Source organism: Apodemus sylvaticus, chromosome 12 (genome assembly GCF_947179515.1).
Source record: "Apodemus sylvaticus chromosome 12, mApoSyl1.1, whole genome shotgun sequence".
In the NCBI taxonomy this organism is placed as follows: Eukaryota; Metazoa; Chordata; class Mammalia; order Rodentia; family Muridae; genus Apodemus; species Apodemus sylvaticus.
In genome coordinates, this window is record NC_067483.1 from 21,343,804 (window position 1) to 21,370,015 (window position 26,212).

Genomic DNA, 26,212 nt, shown 5'->3' on the forward strand with positions numbered 1-26,212 from the left:
AATGTGGCTGATACTATGAAAGTCTTGTGGTCTGTCATCTCTCAAATGCAGAATTCTAATACGTGATCATCCATGAATTGAAAAACATTAGAATGTATGCTGCTTTTTTAAAATGTATTGTTTTTCCATTATAAATGAAGAAAAGCCACAATGAGGTTGTAACATTTATTATGCAAAGCCAACTACATATTTCTCAATGCAAATTCTTCCTTGAGCTTAGACTACAGAACTTTCTTCTAAGGATTATCTGGAAAGAAACTGTCTTCTCTCCCAGACTTAGCCAAAGACCCAGCAGTGAAAGCTTCCTCTAACGCATCCTGATTATGCACAGTGCCTTCCCACTACTTCTCTTGCTGAATTTCTGCTTTTAAGCAAGCGTGTTGGTTGTCTTTCATAAAAACTGATTTAAAATGTACTTCTTGTCACAGTGTACTGAAGCTTTACAGTAACCTCAAACATGATGATTTCTTCTCTATAGACCAACAACACAATGATTTTTCACTTGATATTATTGTTACAACCATAATTTTGTGTACTGCCATATATTAGTCATCAGACAACAAAACACCCAAAGGATTAATAGTTAGATAGTGGAGTGTTTGTCAGACAACTGTTATGGATCATGATTCTCATGGTCCATTCTACTAAATGCATTAACATCCTTCAAATATCATGCCCTACTACTACATTTAAAAAAAAATAAAAAAAGAAACTATTATGAATTGTACTGATTTTTAGAGTACCACACTCTTGTCCTTTAAATCAACACTAACTGTTGTTATTAAGTTGTATGCTGGTATGATCCATTAAATATGTCTTTAAGCAGTTTCAGAACTATGCTTGATGCAGACTCCAAAGATCAGCAGTTCTTCCTTTCCTACAGTTTAGTAAAATTATGGAAGGAAGGAATCTTGAATTCCAATAAAATGCTGCTTATTTATAGTAGACCTCAATAAGTATATTCCAACAATTAATCTAAGCAAGTAATTTTTTTTCATGTAATTGACAAGGACACACCATACCTATTTCTGTAGAACATTTAGCACAGTGTGCATATAGTTAGCATTTAGCATAGTACTGCATATCTCCAATGCCAGGTAGATGATCTTTTAGCTGCTGTTTCTATTTTTCTACCAATGTATATGTATATAAGCTAGGATAACCTTGAAAGCTCCTGCCTCAGCCTCCGAGGTGCTGCAATCACAATCAGCATTTCAGTGCATTATTATGTATGGTATGCTTTAAAAACTATTAAAGTTATCTGTTATTGTGCAGAATCTATATAGGAACTACTTTACACTGCCTATCAAGTTCATAGTATGCTAAATTTAATTTGGATGCTGCAGATTTAACTCAGTTTGCATTTTTGATGATTGATATTGATATGCTGAAGCATAAAAACTTATACTACTTTCGAGTTTAAGGAGAGAACTTAAATCATTGCTTCTAAATATGAATAAAACACTCGGTTAAGAACTTGTTTGTTTTTAAAAGTGATTTTACATGAATTTCAAGAAAGAAACAAAGTCAAGAAAAGTGATAACAGTGAACTCATCTTGATAAAATGGTGTTATGTAATAAATTAAAAAATCTAATAAATAACCTCCTCCTTAATTATTTGCAACTTATGTGAAACTAATGATTGAAACAAAACAGCTGCTGAGAATATTTTATTTCAAATAACTCATGTTGACTGATGCTCACCATCATCCTATTTTCTCTTTTCTTCAATATATTTTACATTTCATTTCCAAGGCTCTGATCATCTGATTATTTAGTAAATTTATTATTCATATCATAGTACTACTCATAGTGATATTTCATATAAACAACTTGAGAATGAGTGAAAGTTATTATAAATGAAATATAAATCTTTTAAGCATAATAGCAAATAAAGATTTGTAAAATCTTTCAATATTTTTCTTTCAGATTCTCAGCTAGATCCATCTTATCACTTATTTCATGTCCCCTTATAGGCATTTTCCTTCTGAGCCCCTGTTTACTTCTTTTCTTGGATGTAAGATGTTAATTTGTTTCCTCCGTTACAATTTATTTCCTCTGGGATAATTCCAGATCTGGAATTATCCCAAACTTCACCACAATCTTTAGAAATTACATTCATCTTAAAGCAAAAAGGTTGTGTATGCTTTTACTGAGCCATCAGTCGAAAAGAGTTCAGTTATCCAAATTTCCAAAGAGTTGACTTATTTAGTTAGTTATTCCACGAGGGCCAGCAGCTCACCGAGAACATGGGCACCTCAGCCTCTGCTTGTCTCTAACATATGTATGTTTGCTGGCATGTGTTTGTGAAACTCAGATATGAGAGAGGCCCACAGGGAAAATAACAAATTATGGAGAAGCTAAGGCTAAATGTAGCATTTTTGGTTTGAGACATAGATTTATGGGATGATATTGGGCTTATTATGAAATGCTGACATATGTAATTTGTTCTCTGCTTAAAATCAGTCACATGCATAAATTGTTGTGTGGCACCATTAGATATATTGCATGAACACAGAAAAAACTGTCTGAAGAAGTTACACAGTGCATGATGAAATTTCAAGTTCCATCTATTTCTTTTTGATATCGATATGCAGAAATAACTCAAGGGTTGCTGTCATTTTATATTTATCTTTTTTTGTAATAAAAGTTAAGTCTTCTCCTCCTTCTCCTCCTTCTTTATGACAAAGCACGTCAGGTCACAATTGTGGAACTGCTTTATAGTAATTTTTTCCTTGAGAATTACGTTTCTCAGAAAGCAAAGTTTTAGAGAAGGTTGGCTGTGAAAGAATAAAAGCAAATCAAATACCCAGCTTCTTACTTGCTGTGTGTGGTGAATATTCCTAGTGGTGTCACCTAACAGCAAAAATATTGGTTAATATACCATGAATATATTGAGTTCAGATCACAATTACGTGGATACTATTTTGTGATTTTCAAGTAATACTTAAAAAGGCTTTACAGATGCAATAATTTGCATCACATAACAGAATTCCACTATTCAATCTTGTACACAAAGCCAGTTGGAGTATCCCGGTGTAATATTGCAGGAATCAAAAATGCAGATAATTTGGTTAAGAGTTTAACAAATAATTCAAATGCTACAACAAAGAACATTAGAATTTATTACAAAATAAGATTCATTAATATGTTGGGGATGCCAAATAATTCATATATTCTCTTTATGTGGTTAATATTCCACATTGGAGATGAAATATAATAGAATACAGACATTCTCTAAAGACTTTCCTGAATCTCTACCCTGTTCTAGAGTCCACAACTAGAAAGTGGTATGTACCTATGCATCAAGGTTAGTTCTTAAGCCAGCTAGTTTTAAAACCCTCTACTTAAATGACAGAGCACACAGTTCTTAGGTATCTTCCCTTCATTGATATTATCTCAAGAGTCATAATGTGTTCAGCAATTTCCCTCTTCTCTATGTTCTAGTTGCTTTGATCAATCTACAATGTTTTTATATAGACAAGAAAGAATCTTCAAGAGGCAATAAGAATAAATTGAACAGGGCTTGTTACAGAGCTCACTATTCTTCACACAAGCGGCCTTTGAAATCTTGTTTCTTTTTAAACTTCTCAATTTCTTCATCTTTAATTATTAGCAATAGGGGTTTCATCATAGGTTTACAATAGCTGGCAGTATGATTCTTATGAAAACTTTAAAAGCCTAAATGTAAGAATTGGGATAAATATCTCAAGCTCAAATAATGATATTTGTTTCAACCTTTTCATTTCGTACATAGAATAAAATCCGAGAGGACCCAAAGTTGTATAACAAGACCACAAGGATCTCCTTCCCCATTAGTAGTATGGCCTCCTTCTCCATCATCAGGGGATACCCTCATACCATTAAGGGATATGAACTTCAATCATCTTCAATTTCGATCCAAATTCAATTTTTGGGTTTGCCAAAAGTATCTTTTGAAAATAGTTATACTGCCAGACGTGGTGGCACATGCCTGTAATCCCAACGCTTGGGAGGCAGAGGCAGGTGAATTTCTGAGTTCGAGGCCAGCCTGGTCTACAGAGTGAGTTCCACAACAGCCAGGCCTGTACAGAGAAACCCTGCCTCAGAAAAAAAAAGAAAATAGTTACAATTTCCCCCCCAACAAGTACTGTAGAGCCTAATATCTATGAGACTGTTTTTGATTCATGAGTATATAGTTCCTTGGCATTGAATCTGCCTATGTAGAACGTTTTCTTTTAGGGTAAAAGGTATCTCAATAGTTTAACTATTGTTAACCTTGGAATAAAAAAATAACATCAGTTCACTAACCATCTTTAATTTCCAGATAATGTTTCAAATCCAAAAATTTACTATAACAAAAACTGTAATGGCCATATTGAATTACCTTTATACAGGCCAAGATCCATTCTTAGCATCTTATTTCTTGAGGTGGTAACCCTGCCAGGAGGATTATATTGCTACTGTGCTTGTCAATGTGATAGGCTAAGGAGTTTGACCCTCTAGGAGATTTCTTAACTTCATATAAATGTCCTTATCCAAGATCATGGAGTTTAGAATCACAATCTCACTTATGCATATTTATTTGAATGAGAACATGCATGTGCTTTGCCATATATATTTGGACTAAATCCCTCACCCATTTTATCATTTCAAAAATAATTTGGTGTTTATTTCTTTAAAAGGTGAATGTATTTTCACATTGAAACGATGCACAAGGTTGCTTATGTATAACATAATCAATGTAATGGAATTCTAGTTTTATCTATCTTTTAAAGGCATTTCTTTAAAGAAAACAGAGCAGATAAATTAGAACTTTTCCTTGTTCTGTTTTTATCTGACTACTCTCACTAAAACATCCCTCCTGGTCCCCAGAAATGCAGTTAGTTGCTTGGTGCAGGAAAGGCAGACCTTGCTTTATCTTTGCTTAGCCACTCTTTCTGCACCCATATATTTGCTAGACTCTTAGGCCTAATCCACTATTTTTGAACACACATTAGATCACAGAGTAGTTTTCATCTACTCAGCTGTAGATTAGCCTTCCTGAAATATGTGGTTTAGTACCTTAATTCACCTGCCTCTCTGTCCTATTCTGGTCTTCATTTCACTTTGCCATCAGTCACTGTATTTGGGTATCTTTAATTCACAGCAGGCTATAGGCAATAAAGTTTATTAGAATTATCTCATTGTCATTGGTAGAAGCATACGTTATTTACTAAATAGTGATTCACTCTGAAATGCACTCTGGAATATCCAAACTTTATAGAGATGCAGTTTGAAGGTATATGATAATTTTTACAAGACTAAAGGTCACTTGGATTTGTTTCTTCTTCTGTTATACAAACTGATTTACATTCTCAAGAAATTTATGTAGTTCTATGATCACATTTTTATCTTGGTATGATATTTTCTGAAAATTTTAACAGTTTACAGTATTTATCAGTTGATTAGCAGGTGTTTTTTGTTACAGAGTACATTATTAGAAAATGAAAAATAAAATCACTTATAAGTATAATTCTTTTTCTACTTTAATATGTAGGGAAATTTTAGATTTGTGCTATTGATTTTTTAATCTGCTATACACACACACACACACACACACACACAGAGAGAGAGAGAGAGAGAGAGAGAGAGAGAGAGAGAGAGAGAGAGAGAGAAAGACAGAGAGATTCATCCTACCGATGATTACGTATAGAACGTAAAATTAATTCACAAAGTCCAATATGGAGATTTAAGTGAGAACCTTGTTATGAATTCTTATCCCTCTGTTCTTCAGGAGTGTATAAGTGGTTTGTTAGAACTGATTTTCTATCCCTTGCATAATCAGAATGCTTTGCCTGCACTAAATAGAGACCCAAGTAAGGACTTTTCCCAGACTGTCCCTGAAGCACCACTTGGTTGCAAGCTGAAAATCAATAAGATTCTCAAATATATTATTTTTTGCCTATCTATTGAGCATTATGAGTCAGTTCTTTAACTGCTTACAGAGTAAGGCCCTACTGTGTAGACATTTTACAACAAAGCATTTAATAAAGATTTATGGACTAGCAAGAGACTGCAGTATACTAATACACCAACCATGCTATAGTGCAGATGACAGTAAATTTAAATAGAAGAAAATGGAAATCACTGAGCCTTACAGATAATCACAATCACACCTGAACACATCAAAACAACTGTTTGTTTGTGCCTCAGTATCAATCAGTCAGTTGTGAATCACCTCATACTTTATGTCCCTTTACAGTTTCACTGGAGAGATTTAAAATAGCACATATCCATCTGCTAAACATCTTGGTCTGAGATGTTTGGCTTTCCCATCCTAATACTAAACCATACATCTAACTGTAAGAATTATAAAAAGGCTAACTTTAAAATAATATTTCACAGTGACATTATACATTAATGTAGAAGAAATCATGTGATGCAATGTTCCTAGAAGAACATGAAAAATGTACTGTGGAATGAAGATAATCCTTCAAATGGCAGTAATTATGTAATTTATAAATGTGGCTACTATTATTATAATTTCCTTATGTGTCCATATCAGTATTTTAATGCTTATCCAAATATTCTTCCTGGAAATATGGGATTCTTAGTAACTGAAATCTTAGCGAGATTACATGTTCTGATTCCTGACATGAGCTCTCGTCTCTGTTCTAGGAACCTATTACGCCATTCCTTGGCAACGGCTACTCAGCACCAGTGACCTCTTCCAGTCCAACACTCTACAAATTATTATCTCTGGACTCCCAGCTGACACACTGCCGGAGGCAAGAGCTACGAAGCCAACTAGAACTGTGCCTTTTCCCTTGTCAAGGTTTTTTTCTTACACAGGAAAAAGGAAGAAAAAAAAGATGAAGCTGGGCACAGTGGAGTTGTGCCATTTTCTACAGCTTATAGCTCTCTTCCTGTGCTTCTCTGGGATGAGTCAAGCTGAGCTACCCAGGTCCAGATCCAAGCCATACTTCCAGTCAGGAAGGTCGCGGACCAAGCGCAGCTGGGTTTGGAATCAGTTCTTCGTGCTGGAAGAATACATGGGTTCAGATCCCCTCTATGTAGGGAAGGTAGGGCATTTGGCCTTTTTAAGTAACTAATGGGTACTGTCAATGTGTGTAGCTCACCGGAGAGCTGCTAACTTTTCCTTTTGTGATAAAAGAACAAATCCTCTCTGAAAGGATTTATGGTGCTTCTGTCATCAACTACTGTGTTAGGTGGGACAGTGAAGGCATAAGTGAAGGAATGATATTCTTTCTAGAAAGATCTTAGTGGCCTGGTTTATCACTATTAAAACATGATGCTAAGTCTTATTACCACAATTAGAACAAGATGACACAGTATGAATGAAATGATACCACTGGTTGATATGGAAAGATTTTGTCTGTGGATAATAACTGGACACGATGAGTTTCATTATAACATTTTCATGCATGTATATTACGAATTTTGAACATATTCAAAGCCACACCTAATACCCTCAGGAGATCCCCTCCTCCTTTTTCCACTGATAGACTAATCTGCAATCTGATCTCTTAATTTTTGTTTACTTTGGTTTGTTTACTTTTTAATGATTCAATAAGTTTCATCTGTGTTTCTTATAAGAAACTGTATGAGAAGTGGTAGAGTTCCTTATAGGATTATCCTCATTTTACCACTGTCTATGCCATAGATGGCAATATCTGCTCCTCTATCAGCAAACTATACAGTTGACTCCCTAGTGGCTAGTATTGTGATACTGTGTAAACATATCAAAATTATATATACTTCATTACAAACTGCAACATGAAATTTAAGACTTCATGGCTTCAGTTATAAATCCAGTATCTTGGTTATCTTTTTTTTTCATAGAACTGCTTTTATTCTTTTATTTTTACTTTTTGTTTTTGATTCATTTTTGCTTTCTTCTTCTTTTTTTTTGTAAAATACCCTTCCATAAAATAGTATGAATAAAATTCAGGTGGAGATGCTATTAGGCAGTTCGTGGTGTGTATATATCTGGTGGTATGGCACAGGCAAATAGAGATATTTTTTTTTCTTGTATAAATACTTGGACAGGAAATGTTGCTTTAACAACTCACTAACATAAAGTTAGTCAAAAGAGCCATGTCAAGTAAAGCCATGTCAAGAGAGCAAAATGTGATGCTCACTGTTCTCTGACCTTATTACCAGGACATAGGCTTTTCAAAGTGTTGTGATGTCCTAAATTTCTTAATACTAACCAATGTGGAAAAGATCAGTGATTGTAAAGTCACTTGTTTTCCTTTTCTGTCTCCAGTTTAAAGTATCTATTCCTCATAAAATGTAGCAGATTCGTGATACATTTGCTTAGAAATCCGGATATTTTTTATTTCAGAGATTGAAAAGGGAAATTGAATATTCTATATTCCTGATTTTTCACATGAATAGGTTAAAACATTGAAAATATTTAATGAATAACTACATTGTTCAAAGTAATAGTATTGGTATTTATTATTATTTTCTTTTAATATTTAGGATACAAATCGATCCTGTGTGGGAAAAGAAAAATATAAACTAGTTAATATGTCCAAGGACCAGGGACCTGCATTTCCCTAAAGTAAAGTAACACATGTAAATATCAAGAAATGTAACATTTTATATTTATTTTACAGTCATAATCTTATTTAACTACTAAAATCATTTATATTTTATATGCCAAAATTTTACTCATTTCATCTTAATTTGTTTCTTTGTAGAAAAATAACACAGGTAAATTTACTTGTCACAAAATGCTAATATAAATTTGATCCCTAAGACTCTCATAGTAGAAAAAGAAACTAAACCCTGAAAGTTGTTCTCTGATTACCGTTCATGCATGCATCAGAGAAGGAGCCCCTAGTTAATACATAATACATTAAAGATTTTATTCAATATGAAAATATTAATTATAATTCAAGCTTTAAACTAAAAATCTTTCATTTTATGTTATTTAACATATGAATTAAGCTTTTTAAATTTTTCCTTGAGCATGACATTCAAATAATTCACAAACAGTATGTATTGTACATAAATATATTTGTGACCATGTGCACAAAGTTTTAAAATCAGTAAAAAGATTCCTATTAACTTGATAAAAATTTAGTTTTTTATGAACAAGTTGCAATTTTGAAATTCAACACAATTACAAAATATTAAAAATATTACTCTTAATTTTCTATCAAAAAATTCAGAATAGAAATAACTCCAAACTAATTTAAAATTACAAAAACATATGCCTTAGGCATATATACACTGAAATATGTATTAGGTTATTAAACAATATCGTGTTCTCTTCCTAAGGTGAATAGCATAATTTCTAGACATTGCAAGGATGTCTTTAATCCCAGTTGGGAGTGGAATAGGAGAATCATAAGTTCAAGAATTGTAGGCCAGCCTGGACTACTTTGTACCCTGTATCACAGAAAATGTATGCGTGTGGTTTGTGTGTGTGTGTGTGTGTGTTTGTGTGTTGTCAGAAGTGAAGATATATGTTATAGGACATTTAAGTAAGTCTGTATATTTCTTGCACAATATGTATTGAAAGGTGCCCATGGAAGTGTTCCCAATGAAGATAAAAAATGAGTTCAAGAAACACGCCCCTGACTACAAAGCAAGAAGTAAAAACAAAAATCTAATGACTTTACCGCTCGATTGAGTGAGTGATTTATATTCCAGGGCAAAAATATATTAGGCCTCATAGAAGTAATTTGTATTTTGTTTTGTACAGAAGCAACACAGAACATCAATGCTATCTATTCTGTACACACGAGCAAAAATTTAAAACTTTGTTGCCTTTAGTAATCTGAAGTAGCAAAAAACAAACAAACAAAAATACAAACAATTTTAACCTCATTATTCTCCCGAGGTTCTTTTAAAATTAATGTATCACCTATTGTTTGCTTAGTTAAGGTATATAATGACTATGGTCAGATGTGCTTGTACGATAGAGAATTAAATACTGCAGACAGAGATTTGAAGGATAAGTAGGCTGATGATTATAAAGGAAGACAAAGGAACCTAACAGATACTTTTCAAAGATGTATGTCAAACTCTCTATCATGGTAGAGAGTTGGCCACATATTTTGTCAACAAAGAATATAAACAAAATCTAGGTTTGTAGATATTTTAGAAGAAATTTATAACATCTTGGCTTTAACAGGCCACATAATCTAGGTAGAGTAGATCAGATTTGTTGTTCGTTCTCCCAGTTAATACAGGTTGGGTTATTTGAGGTAAATTGCCTGTCTTCCTTATATTTTTGTTTCCGTGCTTCTAAAATAGAAATACTGACATCTACTGTTTATTTTTGCTACTTAGCAAATGATATAAGATATTAGGAGAGCTACTGAGATGTTTCAGAGGTCAACAAAGTATGTTTCCTGTATCCAAGTAGGGCAGTTTAAAAATTTCTGGTTCCATGGTACTACATTCATGTATACAAAGTTCTGCAATTACATACACACATGTGTAAGTTAAATTGTTTTTAAATAGCTTTAAGTAATATTAGTCTGGGTGTTCAATGTAATAATAATTTTATATTTTGACTTTGTCACATAATATATAATAATAGTTACTGATACTCTGTGTCAAATGTTTTATTAGTGATTCCCTACATGAACATAGCTACCGATTTATATACTAAACAGCATCTGCACTTGTTTGGAATGTTTAGAATAATGATTTGTTTGAACTAACCCTAGAAATGGAAAAAATATTCTGTGATTTCTTGCAGAACTTCAAATTCTAAGGCTATGATAATGCCATAGAACTCCAAAAGTTAATTCAATAACTGCATGGAAAATAAGTTTGTCATTAAGATTCCCCAATTTGCCTAGACTGACTGGACAGCAGACCATGAGGATCCTCATGTTTATCGCTCTGCATTCATAGAATGGGAATTTGAATTCAAATCCTAGTGGGCAAAGCAAGCCCTTTACTCTGCAGTTTCCAGGACTGGACTGGTTTCAGATATGATAAAATTACCTTAATTAATTGATTGCTTTCTCTGCTTTATATGGTGGAAATAGATAGGTTAGTGATCCTAAATGCACATATAATTAAAGAGGAAGTATTTTTAGTGACTGAGTTCTGTTCAGTGTATGATTTCTTATTAGAGGACATGAAGTGAGAGGTTTTGTTATTGTTGTTCTTGCTGGGTTACATATCAGAGTGGTTTGCCTGATTCCATTGCTGTAGGCTTACAGCTCAGTCTTTTCCTCACCTTGGTATTTCTCACTTAAGATGCCCTAACCATCTGACAAAATAAAAATTGTCTACAAAAGCGCCAAGACTGTGTTCCAGGTATTAAGCGATTTTCATCTTTCCTAACTGTAATGGGCTGCCAGCCGATGGCTGCGCCTGAGGCCATTACTTTCTCAAAAATATGTGCTTCCTGAATCTCCCACAGTCTGCTTCCCTCATTGTTAACATCATTCTAGCCTTTTATGCTACTCCCCTTTCTTCTGTACTCATTCAGGGAGAATTTATACCTATTGCCCAGTAGAAATCAAATACGTAGAAGTGTAGTGTTCGTGACTCACATTCCATTAAATTAAAAGTGTTGGTGAAAATTCCCTATACACTTTCTCATTTACACACCACCACATCCTTTCCCTAAAGATTCCATACCTCCCAACACTGTGGCTGTGTTCAGTGCTGCAGAAATTTTATCATGAAAATAAATTACATTAATGGGATGAATTCCAAAGTATGTTCTTTTGGGATTTTCTTAGACAAACAAAAGGAGGATAGCAAATTCAAACTATTATTACTTGGGAAAAGCATATCTTTGTAGTTGAGTATATATTACATTGATTATAGCATACATAAAACTAAATAAAAAGGAGAACTCTATTTTAAAAATGTATATTGCCTATAGTCAGATTGAAATGTAAGAGGACAAACTGCTGTTTGGTTGTTATTTTTGTTGATGTTGCTATTGTAGGAAAGAATAGGAGCTGATTTTCTTGGGAATTCTATTACCATTTATTTGCCTAGAAAGCTCTTTTTCCTAACTTCTTAACTTTCTGATAGAAGCCTGGAGTTCCTGGTGGTTTCAAAAGAATTTGGACATGGATCAGCTCTTTGGGATGCAAATAAGTTTATGTTTGTAATATATTTCCAAGAGTTAGTTTTTGCTTGTAATAATCAGTTATCATGATAAGGAATTAAGTGAATTTTCTCCATATGAAATTAATAATTGAATATTTGTGTTTGATATATTTTTTCGCAATATGGAAAATAGAATATATCATTATGTGATAGAAATTGAAGAGACTTGCAATTATTGCAGTGCATTTTCCCATCTTTCCTGTTTCACTAATTGTAAATGAAAGTGACCAACACCAAAGATTTTATTGTAGTGCTATAAAACTAAAAGTTGGAAGACTTGGGGAATGTTCAATGATAGATTGGGTTGCAGATAACCCCATAGTTATTGTTGCAAATTTCCTTTCAATCTATGCTGCTCAAAATGAGGTAAAGAACGTTCTTACTTTCATGTTTGTTTGATTTTACTGACAAAGCAGTAAAACTGACAAGAAGAAGCAAAAATGAAGAATATAATATGGCCTTCTCTTGCTTTTTTAATATTCTGTTTATATTGAGATTCTACATATAGGAGATAAGATCAAAATATTAACTAGCATGATGATTGGGTCCCTATGTAAATATAACTGCCATTATCTTAATGTGTTCTCATATAATTACCCTACTGACATGGAGCCATTGAGTTCACTGCTTTTTCCTGTGTCACTATGATAATTATAGTATTAAATAATAATAAAGCAGGCACAAGTTTTTTGAAATAAGCATATACAGAAATGTCTAGTAATGACAACTTTTGTTCCAAATATTTTCATGAATAACCTTATTATTTTAATCCTTAATTTTATTGCCTGAGATACTGCTTTCACAAACACATTCAACATTGTATCCCACTAAATCTCTCTCAGGAGTTGGAAAGCATAGCATTTGCTTCTTCCTTTTTCCCTGTCTTTCTATCATTTCTTCCTCAAATAACTATGACAGCTCTACTTTGAAGATATACTGTGCTCCCATGCTTGACTGAAGAGCAAAAACTATAGATTTTTTTTTAAAATAGAATGTAATAGTGAATTTGTAAGAAAAATAGGTGACCAAAAGACAACAAACAAAAAGAAAGTGGGGAAATTTAAAGTTAAACCTTAGCTGTGGAGAAGGGAAAAACCACAAGTGCTGATTTAGGGTTCTGTGAATGAATGATTGTGTGAGCAACCATACCACTGTGGATTGTTTTATAATTTATATAGATTTCTCAAATCAAGGCAAAATGGGATAAGCAACTTAACTCCCTTGGAAGTAGCTCTAAGTATTCTAAAACTCTACTGAGAATCTTTGTCAAGCAAGAAGATAAAGCTGTAATTTTCTTGTTATTTTGAGCATGCTACTGAAACAATTAGGTTTTATATATTTATCTGTAAAATGAAGATACATAATATAACAATTTTGAATATACTTTAGGCATAAGAATAAATTGCCCTAATTGAGTTTCTCCAAAAGTTAGTATCGTAAGAGAGTGTTATAAATATTCAAACTAGGCACATTTACTAATCTAGTTGTGTTCAAATTTTGTCTTAATAAAATGATTGCTTGGGGGGGAGAATCAATTGAGTATCCATCTTTTTCTTTTGCCCTATGCCCTAACTCATTTTCAACCTTGGATACTTTGCAGCTAAAGGGCATTTTGAGTTTGATCTATTTTTGGTTTTGTAGTAGTAGTAGTAGTAGTAGTAGTACTGCAGCAGCAGCAGTACACACACAGTATGTGTGTGTGTGTGTGTGTGTGGTGTGTGTGTGTGTGTGGTGTGTGTGTGTGTGTGTGTGTGTGTTTGTCTTTATATTTTATGTCCATGTTTCAATGTGGCTGCACATAGAAGCCAGAGGTATATTTCTATACCACTTTTAATTGTACTTCACTTCAGTTTTTAAGAACAGTTCTATCGATCCTTGAATCTGGGACTCACCAGCTTAGTCTTGCTGACTAATGAGCTTTGGGATCCTCTTGTTCCTTCCTGCCTCCTCTGTGCTGGTATTTGAGATTTATGACACTTAAATGGATTTCCTATGGGTTTTGTATACTCAAACTCAAGTCCTTGTGCTTCTGTATCTAACACTTTACAGACTGAGTCATCTCCATAACTCTTGTTTTAATACATATAAACATATTTTATTAAGCATTTTAATATAATATATTGCAATCACAGTTTTTCCTCTTCCTCCTAGATCTTCCCCACATTCCCGCTCACTGAATTGCATTCTTTCATACACTACATATTCAGAAAATAAGCAAGCAAAGAAAATAAACAAATCAGAAAAAAAATTAAAAAGTACAAAAACATCCACGAATAAACATAAAGAATGGGTCATGAGAGAGAATGAGGAAAAGATGGAGGGAAGAAAAAAAGAGAGATACAAAGCCCAGAAAAGTACAAAATTCAAAAGCACTGTATACTATATACTGTACATAAGCAAAATATCAAAGAATTTTTAAAAAGCCCCAAATAAGTTATAGAGTCAACAAAAAAAAATCAGAGCCATAGATTTCACTTTTGTGTTAGCTCTCCATTTTTTTAGGCATGGGGCCTACACTTGGGCATGTGGCTAAAATATCCAGGGAGAATCCATTAGAGAAAAGCAATTTTTCTTTTAGTAGCCAATGTTAAGAGATAGCTAATTAGTTAGGAATGGAATTTCATGTCCATTTTACCGCCTTAGTAGTGTGGGGACAATGGCTAGCTTGAACATTACTGTATCCATTACAAATAATGTGGGAGAATATCCCACAGTGTAGAACACTCTCACATCTCTTTGTAGTGAATACAAAAGTGGGTGTATAATTGACAATGATGTCAATTATCAAATTAGGAGATTTACATGGTGAGCTGACTTGTTGTCTTAACTCCTTGGTTAAGGTAGTATATGACAGTTTAATTTAATGGAAAACAATATAAAAACTTATCAGTGAAATTAAAAAGAATTTAAACCAATGTAACTCTCTTATATCATGTACAGATAGAATGAATACTTCAGTTGTAATGATATTTATTGCAGTTTCATTGTCCATTATAAGGACGCACAGTTTGTTCATGTGAATTGTGGGACAAATTTAAATTCACAATACTGTTAACACAGTCACTACTTTTGTAGTAATAATTTTATATCAGGAAAGAAATTAGGATATCTGAGTTGAAGTGAAATCATATTCTTTTATTTATTTGTTTATTTGTTTATTTATTTATTTATCTTAATTTTTTTAACACTCTAGATTTTTTCCCCTCCAGATCTACCCTCTGAAGGTTCAATATCCCATACTTCCTCCCCACCCTCCTGTCTCCATGAGGATGTCCCATCCCCAACCCCACCAAACCTCTAAAATCCCTGGGGCCTCCAGTCTCTTGAGGGTTAGGTGCATCTTCTCTGACAGAATCCAGACCTGGAAATCCTCTGCTATATATTAGTTGGGGACCTCATATCAGCTGATGTGTGCTATCTGGTTGGTGATCCAGTGTCTGAGATATCTTGGGGTTCCAGGCTAATTGAGACTGCTGGTTCTCCTGCAGGTTTGCCCTCCTTCTCAGGTTCTTCTAGCCTTTTCTTAATTCAAACACAGAGGTCAGAAGCTTCTGTTCATTGGTTGGGTGCTAATTTTGCATCTGACTCTTTCAGCTGCATGTTCAGCCTTTCAGAAGCCAGTCATGATAGGTCCTTTTTTCTGAGTGCTCCATAGCCTCAATAATAAAGTCAGGCCTTGGAACCTCCCCTTGAACTGTATCCCACTTTGGGCCTATACCTGAAACTTCCTTTCCTCATGCTCTTCTCCATTTTTGTCCCTGTAGTTCTCTCAGACAGGAACAATCATGGGTCAGAGTTTTGTATTCTTTCTAGTCTCAAATGTCTCAGACATCTTAGAATGCTCTAAAGTTAAAACATCTTCTTCAACATTATTATATGAAAAATATAAAGAACTTTGTCACAGTAAGCTTCATTTATAAATATGTCATTATAATTATACATAAAGTATTGTTTCAGAAAATAATCAGCATTTAGAATTCTATAAGACAAGTAAATATTGAAAAAATCTAAAATCTTATATTGTAATATAAAATCTATATACAATTATATCAATACTAAAACCATAATAATTGATAGTTTCTTCAAATAACTGTCTTCAGAGCTATGAATGAGTGTACAGTCAACAATAAGCATACCGTCATAATGCCTTGAGTTATGTTACAGAGGCGTTAAATGTTATGTGGGAAAATTAAAATAGATAATAAATGCATATAAATTAAGGCAAGCAGGAGTAGAAATTATGGCCATCTTTGAGAAGGACTGCAGCCGCCCTCGGCCACATGCAAACCAGATTACCTGGAAGAGAATTCTGGGGGTAACGGGAAGGGGGCGAAAGAGAAATGAGTCAAGAGGACAGTTGCCCATAGAGACTGACTTTACTATTATTAAGCCAATATATATAGTCTTTGGAAAACCACCCTGCCCCCCAAATGGCCACGAATTCCTTGGATCTTCTTCTTGGCGGGTTGCCTGCTTCCAGTTTTCTGCTGGTCTCCAGGTGAAATTGCCCTGAGCCGGCCTTGGTAGTTAAGGTGAAAGTGGCTGTATTGTTCCCAACAGAACAAGGGCAGAGATAATGCCAGGGGAAGGGTGGAGGCTGTAGGCCAGGAATGTCACAGCTTGAATAGGCCAGAGATAACGCCAGGGGAAGAGTGGGGGTTGCCAGCCAGGAGGGTCACAGCTAAATGCTGTGGGGGGAAGGGACAAAGGACTAGAAAGATTGCCTCATGCTTATAAGAAATAATGTCCTTATTTTTAATTTTCAAGCAATTTGAATTAACTGCAGTCATATTTACAAAATTCAGTATCACATCAGTTTCCTTAACTGGCCATACCAATATATTAGAGCAAACCATTTGAACAATAATGATAGTGTTTTGTGTAATCTATATAGTTCTGGAGGCTGGAAGGAAGGGCAGTGTAGTAGCAGAATTACTGCCTGGGAAGGACTTGTTTCCTCAACTGTAGACAGTCACCTTTTCTCTGCATCTCAGAAAGCAAAATAGAGAGCTGCAGGTTTCTGTGAGGCTACACATGCTACAGCTTAGTGTGTCAGTTTGATGAGCTCATTCTGTCTTTACAACTTCCTCCAACAATTCTAAGTTATTGTAATATCATTTTGCTATGAATAATATATTTATGTACAAGGTAATGCTTTGGGACTACATTATTAAATATAGGAATTTTTAACTAAGTCAAAAATCAAATTTTCTAAATCTAATTCACATAAAAAATAGAATTGTTATAATACTTGTCAGTAGTCCATTAATTGGACCCTCTATACTTACAAGTACAACATCCATACTTGAATCAAACATTAGTCATAATATTTTTAAAACACCCATTAGCTTTTATCTACATTTAAAAATGTATCTCATAACTATTTACCAAGCTGGTAAATTTTGATAGTAATCATAATAATCTATAGAAGTCTTACTCTATATTAAGAAGATTTGTAAGGTAAATGCAAATGTGGAGTACATAAACATCTGTGGATTTGTGGATCTATGGAGAAATTTGTCAAATTCTTTTTAAATATTATTTTATTACAATCAATTATTTTATGTAACTTGGGGCCAGCAACGTAGTTTGATTTTGGCTGTGGTAATCTGAAACTTCTCAGAGCACTTTTGAAATGTATTGATAAAATTGTTTCATGGAGTGATTTAAATTCATCGGATTTGTTTCAGTGAGAACAGGTGTCTAGCCAAGAGCTAGAGAAGCATCTTCTGACCTTTTGCCAAAGATAAAATGCAGAATCAAAATGTATGTGAGATGAAACAGTGTGGAGGCAATCTACATTTCTAGATCAACTGGATTTCTTGTCTTCTGAAAATGAATGCAGAAGGGTATTTTCAAGATGTGGCTCTTTTACTGGAATTGTAATTAAAGCAACATAATTAACATCATCTCAGCAAGTTTTGTATACAAACACTGCAATTATCTGATAAGAATGCCTCCCTTCAAATGTTTGCTGATGTCCTTAGTTAAAATGCTGACATGTTTTTAAAGTACTTAGCCCAAATCACACAAACAAAATTTGGCCAACACATATATAATGTTCAACAGATGTGTGTGTCTGAAAGATTCGTGATGATCACTGGTTGAATTAGTCAAACCATGCTCAAATTAGATTTTTCTGATTTGTGACTCATTTAAGTGTCCACGTTAAAGCCAAATATGTAGGAAGAAATTACACATTCTGCAGTTGGTTCTCTAGAATGAAGTATAAATAACACAAAAACTGCCATTTTCTTTCCCATAACATATTCAAAAATCTCCGTTCTGAGTTGCACAACTTTCTTATTCCTCACATAGTTTATATAATTTTTGGAACTAAATCATAACGGAGCTGCTACATCTTGCTTATTCAAGAGAAATAGAGCTCCAGGCACTGAGATTGAATTTACATATAAACCAGAACATGAAACTTACCAAGAGCTACAATTCTTATCAATCAAATATGAATTTTAAAGACATCACAGATGACTACATTATGACATGGGCTAATGTGGGACTGCTTTCAAAGTGTAACCATATATAGAGTCTATAAGGAATATTTATAACAAAGTAATAAAAACAATGAACCTGCCAAAACAGAAACTGTGTTTCTAAAAATTCACCATCTTCTTGAAGAAAGAGACAGTGTGTTTCGCATGCCTATGCTCCATTCACCCTCCTCAACCAGAACTTATTGCATCAGGAACACACAAAAACCTGAAATTCCACACACATTCCTGAAAGGGAAGATTGAGCTTTATACAAGCTCTGGTTTCTAAGACTTTGAATTAAAATTTTCAAAGGCAATGATTTGGTACTAATGCAAATTTAAATGTTTGTGAAAGTTAATTCTTGTTCTCAAGCATTTTATGTGTCGCTTAATTTTGAGAAATGTCTTCAAACAGAGCTATGATTGCTTCTTGATCCATGAAAATATGACAAGCTGACCAAGTTCTGCAGTCTTTTATATTCTGCATACTGTTCAAAATTGTGTATCAAGATCTTTACTCATGTTGAAACTTAATGTGAATTACTTCCTCCTTATAACACATTGAACTATGAGTATCTTAGTTATTTTACTATTAATTTACTATAACAATCCTTTCATATGAACAATAACACAAGTAATAATTAATTGTGGCATTTGTGTACAGAAAACACATAAAAGGAATATGCTAGTATGGATCTATTAAAAAATCACATTCTGGCTATGAAAGCTAAACTGAATATTTTCAAAATCTTTCCTTAGAAATATCATTCATTTTCATAGTACCCTAGTGTCTCCTCACCCATTATTGTCTCTGAAAACTCCACATAAGATTTTGCTGGCTTATTTTTACATTTCTCTCAGGTCTTTCAGCCTTCTTTGTCTGTATAAAAAATTAAAATAACCTTTCTTAAGAGAATGCAAGCTCTTTGCTCCAGGCAGATAAATGACCTCTCTTTTTGGAAACATGTTACCGAATATCACAGGACTCTAACTTTGTCTTTCCCATGTTGGAGAATATGGTGCAAGTAGAAAGGTGGCCTCATGTTTTGGATTACAGTATTTAAAGAATTTCTATGACACTGACAGTTTTATGACCTACAGATTCAAGTACCATTTCAGTTAGTTTCAGTTCAATTCTAATATGTGTAATCGAGGATACAGTGAGATCTGAACTTTATTTGTGCAGTATCATCTAAGCATGTATCATCAACTTATTTTATATAATTCCTAAGAGAGTCCTGCTTCTGTTTTATAAATGTTTGTGCATCCAACAGAATGTAATAAAGTGAGAATAGGAAGCAAAGTAAAGATCTTGATGAATCTGTAGTGGTATCAATAGTTTATTCATTGTTCTACCTCACAGAGGAACTCAGAAAAGGCACTTTAGATCAGAGTGGCATTTAAAGGTGTAAATTATACCTTTATACCTTTAGAGAAATTGGGAGCTCTCTGTTTATATATTGTTTTCTAAATGGAATTCGACAATCTACATTTTGTATAACTTCTGTTGGATATGTTAACTAACTAATAGGTTATACATAGCAACTAGTTTATAGATTGATACAGAATATTGAGGACTATAGATTGCTTTAACTATTCATAAAAAAGAACAATATGATTGGCATATACTTTAGTTCATTTTTTCCTTTTATTTCTCTTCCTTCATCTCTCCGTCCCAACCCGATCCCTCCTGTTCTTATCCCTACCTGCCCCAAGTCCACCTGAAGAATCTATTCTATTTTCCATCCCTAGGAATATCCATGCTCCCCCATAGCCTTCCTTTTTATCTAACTTCTGTGAGTCTGTGGATGGTAGCTTGATTACCATTTACTTAATAAATGAAATCTGCTTAGAGGTGAATATATATACATATATATATATGTGTGTGTGTGTGTGTGTATAATATTTGTCTTTCTGGATCTGGATTGTTTCATTCAAATGAGTTTTTCCTAATTTCATCCATTTGCCTGCAAATTTCATAATGACTTTTTTTTTTTAAATTGTGGAGTAATACTACATCATGTAAAGGTACCAAATTTTATTTATTCCTTCATTCTTCAGTTGAGGGGAATCTAGTGTGCATATACCCTTAGTGATTACAGGAATTGTGAAATACTTATTTGAAAGTGAAATCAGGTTCATAAGCAATGAGATCTGAGAACAAATATCCAATGCTCCCTTTCTGTCAGCTGCTTCTGTGTCAAATAAGTTTTGTAGTAGGTAGTATGTAATGCACTTCCTGTTTATATTAAGGTGCTATCTGAAAACTCTTCATGTTTTGTATGTCTATAATATGTGTTGTTATGGATAATAATGTGAAACAATTTTGCTCCATATTGCTAAGTACTATAGTTTAGAAAATTATAATATTTTCTTTTTGAAGCATATTTTAAGCATGATCCAAATCTGAAGGAAATCAAAGATGAGTGTGTGCAAGCTTCATCATCCTGGCACATTTCCTAGCCATAGACAAGATATCTAAATTATTTGTTCTCTCCTGTACTTGTTCACACTGGGAGAATAATGCCATCTCTCCCTCCTCAATAAATGTCAAATTAAATCAAATCAAATCATCTTTGATTTAGTGTCCTCTGTTAAGAAGTTGCTCAGTGTACAAAGTCCTAAATGTTAAATGAAAGAAATAAAAGTGGAAACAGTGGAAACTGTTTACACTATTAAAATACTAGGATAAGAATGGTGTTTCTAATGCCAATATTTCTGGTAAATAATCATGAATGATACTTGGACACGAAGTTTTGGTAATTATGACAAGTATTACATACATAATAAATCGAAGATAGGTATTTCATTTTAAAAATTTACTCCCAGAGTTAAGCCAGTCCCTAAATTACCTAGAACAGTTTTTAAAAAAATAAATGTATAATACAAAATAGCATATTTACTAAGCAGGCTATGTTTTAGAAAAACATATATACATATGTTCTACCAGTAAAAGACAATGCCAAGAACATGAAGGAGAGTTAGGAGTGGAATATAGGAATGTTTGGAGGGAGGAAAATGAAAAAAAATATGTTGTAATTAAATATAACCTTAAAATTTTCAAAAAGTTTTGGATACCACACACTAAAATATATAAGTAAGTTTCCTTTTCAAATATATTTTATGTTTGGAAGAAAATTAACTCTTTGACAGTTTCCTAGGAGGCAAGGAATTCCACAACCTTTGAAATATTTGTGTGTTGCTTTGTGGCCCCAGATAAAGAGACTGGCTTGAGAATCCTTTTTGTTCTTAAAAGCACACCTTAGTTCAGAGATTTAATTATTCTGATATTTATATCAAATGTATTGGTAGTGATTATAGATGTTATACATCATTAATTTCTGAATTCTGAAACTGAGCTTTACTACATTAGAAACCAGGTAGGCAACAGTAACATTAAACATTAGTAAGAACTAAGAAATAATTTTATTGTATCATATTTCTGGACCCATGACATTGTTAAATATCAGGAATAATGAAGTTTTAAAGATCTCTAAGTATTCACCTAAACAAATTTTTTCCTGTATGGTTTTAAAAAGTGATATGATGAATATAATCTCTATTTTTCCATTGTGGTGTCCTTACCAACATATAGAAATAGTACAAAATGTAAGGGGAGATGTCGCAGGGGCACTGAGAAAGATGATAGATCAGGTAGGTAGATGTTTCACAATATATTTAATCAAACACTAGGAAAAATAAAACATTTTTTCTTATTTCATAATCCAAGTAACATGAAAATTGTGATGCTGAAATAAATCATCCAGAGAACATATTGGTTACAGAAGAGGCAGGGGCCGCTGGAGACACCTACACAGGAAAGTTCTGGTTTGCTTTTCTGTGGCTGTGATAAACATCATTGCCAAAACAACATGGGGAGGAAAATGTTCATTTCATCTCGTCGGTTATTCTGCATCACTGAGGAGAGTTAAGGCAGAAACTCAAGAAAGAATTTTGTGAACAGAAACTGTTAAAGAATGCTCCTTAATGGCTTGTTCTCCCTTACTTGCATAGCTTACCTTTGTTATATAGCCTAAGACAATCTACTGATATCACCTCCCACAGCATCAGTTATTATTTAAGAAAATGCCTCAAGACATGCCCAAGGATACATCTGATCCATGAAATTCTCTTGTACCTGCTTCCATGTGACTCTGGGTTTATGACAACTTGACAGGCGAGATAATGACAAGGATGAAGAAAAAAATGATATTAGAAAGGCTTTCATTCAGAAACAGTGTGCAGTTGATTATGTGTAAGCTGTAAAATACATGACTATTGGGATATTGCTAGAGGCAAATAATATTAACCTATACAAAACCTCACAGTAAACTATGGTATCCTTTTAAAACTGATTAGCCAATATAAAGAAGGCAACACTACAGCTCTGTAACAAGAGTTTCCATGGAAGTGAATAAAATGATGGATTATCCACCCAAATAGAAGCATGTGAGTACAGGATGAACCTCCCAGCACCAGAGTCTATTCACACGGTGACTTGGAGTGATGTTCTTTCCCCCTAACTCACTGCCACTTGTAAAGTTAAAAGATCATATAAGAATGAAAGCCCTTCTTCTATGTCCTACATGAACTTACCTAGTACGTAGCTAAGCATAACTTAAGAACCATCTGCAGTATGTAATAATCACTGTTGTCAGCCTTGTATCAGTATCTGCTTAGCAAAATTAATTTTTGGATTTACTTGTTTCAGCCTTCATCATTTCTCATTCAGAGAAGCCATCAGCCATTGAATCAATGTTGTGAATATATTTCAGAGTCAGCAAGTTTGTACAGTAAAATCATAAACACGCCTAAATGACTGTCATTGTCATTGCCAAGCATCAGTGCCACACTACTGTTTCAAAGTCACATTACCATGAGAACATTCATGTTTTATGAAATGAAGATACTTGTGTTAAAACCAAAATTTATCGAAGTTAACAGGGGAACACGCATATAATTTTAGATCTGCTGCTATTACAAAATAGTTAAACCAGAGCAACTTGCTGGTTAGTGAAAAACTAACAGTGTTTATTTCCATTTCAGATCACCAAGGGAAGGCAAAGCAGGAACACAAACAAGGATTTGAAGTAGAATGTATGAAAAACAGTTGTTTGCTGGCTCAATCACAAGCTCATGTTTAGCTAGTCTTTTATTTATTTTCTTTTATTCTGAATAGTTTCTATTTATTTATTTATTTTTATTTATTTATCTATTTATTCACTTTCCTGATTACAGTTCCCCCCCTTTCTTTCCTCCAAATACCATCCTCACATATCCTCCCCTCATCATCACCTTCCCTTTTCTACATAGAAAGGGAAACCCAGTACATCAATTTCAATCTACCCAGGCACATGAATTGCAGTAGAATTAATCATATCCTCTCTCCCTGAGGCCAGATAAGACTAGCGAAGATCTTCTCCAACCCTACATCTGACAGAGGATTATTATTCAAAACATATAAAGAACACAATGGATTTTAGACACTAAAAAAAAATCAAATAATGCATTTAAATGGGGTACAGAACAAAAGAGAATTCTCAACAGAGGCTGAGAAGCACTCAAAGAAATGTTCAACATTCTTAGTCATCAGAGAAATGCAAATCAAAATGTCTCTGAGAAGCCATCTTGTACCTTTCAAAATGGCTAAGATAAAAATCTCAAATACAGCACACACTGGTTAGGTTGTAAAGCAAAGTGAACACTCCTTCATTTCTGGAGGGAATGCAAACTTGTACAACCAGTCTTGAAGTCAGTTTGGTTGTTTCTTAAAAATAATGGCAATAATTCTATCTCAAAATCCTACTATATCACATCTCTAAAATTTTTTGTGGATATTTTCTTTATTTACATTTCAAATGTTATCTCCTTGCCTTGTTTTTCCCTAACCAGAAACCCTCAATACTGTCCCCCTTCCCCCTGATTCTATGAAGATGTTCCCTGACCAATCCACCAACATCCATATCCGCACCCCCAAATTCCCCTACATTGGGGCATTCAGCCTTCACAGGACCAAGGGTCTCTCCTCGCATAGATACCTGACAAGCCTCTTACATATGTGGCTGAAGCTATGGGTCCTTCCATGTGTATTCCTTGGTTGATGGCTTAGTCCCTGGGAGCTCTGGGCAGGTCTGGATGGTTGATATTGTTGTTCTTCCTGTGGGGTTGCAAATCCCTTCTGTTCCTTCTTTTCTCTAACTCCTCTATTGTGGACCCTGTCCTCAGACCAATGGTTGGCTGCAAGCTTCCACCTCTATTTGTCAGGCTTTGACAGAGCCTCTCAAGAAACAGCTATACCAGGCTCCTTTCAGGAAAGCACCTTTGGCGTCCACAATAGTGTCTGGGTTTGGTGACTGTATATGGGATGGATTCCCGGGGGGGAAAGGTGGGGCAGTCTTTGGATGGTCTTTCCTTCAGTCTCTGCTCTACAATGTGTTGCATTATTGGTTCTAGTGAGTATTTTGTTCCCCTTTCTAAGAAGGACCGAAGCACCCACACTTTGATCTTCTTTCATCTTGATCTTCTGGGGTCTGTAAATTGTATCTTGAGTATTTCCAGCCTTGGGGCTAATATCCACTTATCACTGAATGCATACTGTATGTGTTGTTTTCTGATTGGGTAGCCTCACTAAGGATGATATTTTCTTAGTTCCATCCATTTGCCTAAGAATTTCATGATTTCATTGCTTTTTAATAGTTGAGTAGTACTCATTGTGTAAATGTACCACATTTTCTGTATCCATTCCTCTGTTGAAGGTCATCTACATTTTTTCCAGCTTCTGGCTATTATAAATAAGACTTCTATGACCATAGTGGAACATGTGTCCTTGTTATATGTTAAAGAATATTTTGGATATATGCCCAGGAGTGGTATAGATGGGCCCTGAAGTAATACTATTTCCAAATTTCTGAGGAACCACCAGACTAAGTGGTTGTACCAAAGTGGTTGTACCAGTTTGCAATCCCGCAACAATGGAGGAGTGTTCCTCCTTTTCCACATCCTCTCCAGTATCTGCTGTTACCTGAGTTTTTTGATCATACCCATTCTGACTGGTGTGATATGGAATCTCAGAGTTGTTTTCATTTGCATTTCCCTGCTGACTAAGGATATTTAACACTTTTTTAGGTGCTCCTCAGCCATTTGATATTCCCCAGGTGAAAAATTCTTAGTTTAGTTCTGTACCCCATTTTTTTCTTTTTTTTTATTTGATGTATTCTTTATTTACATTTCAAATGATTTCCCATATTCTGGGTCCCCACTCTCCACAAGTCCCATAAGCCCTCTTCCCTCCCCCTGTTCCTCCATCAACTCCTTCCCACTTCCCTGTTCTGGTATTTCCCCTATACTGTTGCATTGAGTCTTTCCAGAACCAGGGGCCACTCCTCTGTTCTTTTTGGATATCATTTAATGTGTGGATTATTTATTGGGTATTCCAAGTTTCTAGGTTATTATCCACTTATCAGTGAGTGCATACCATGACAGATCTTTTGAGACTGGGTTACCTCACTTAGTATGATGTTCTCCAGCTCCATCCATTTGTCTATGAATTTCATGAATTCATTGTTTCTAATGGCTGAATAGTACTCCATTGTGTAAATATACCACATTTTTTGTATCCATTCCACTGTTGAGGGACAC

General features: G+C 34.2%; 1 protein-coding gene across 1 annotated transcript in view; it reads left to right on the top strand.

Moving 5' to 3' along the window:
• The first annotated feature begins 6,833 nt into the window (after positions 1–6,833).
• Cdh7 (cadherin 7) overlaps positions 6,834–26,212 on the top strand; it is a 144,514-nt gene continuing 125,135 nt past the window's right edge. Inside the window, exon 1 of the mRNA XM_052200311.1 lies at positions 6,834–7,043. Coding sequence (XP_052056271.1) covers positions 6,834–7,043 — 210 coding nt within the window. The remainder of the gene's footprint in view (positions 7,044–26,212) is intronic.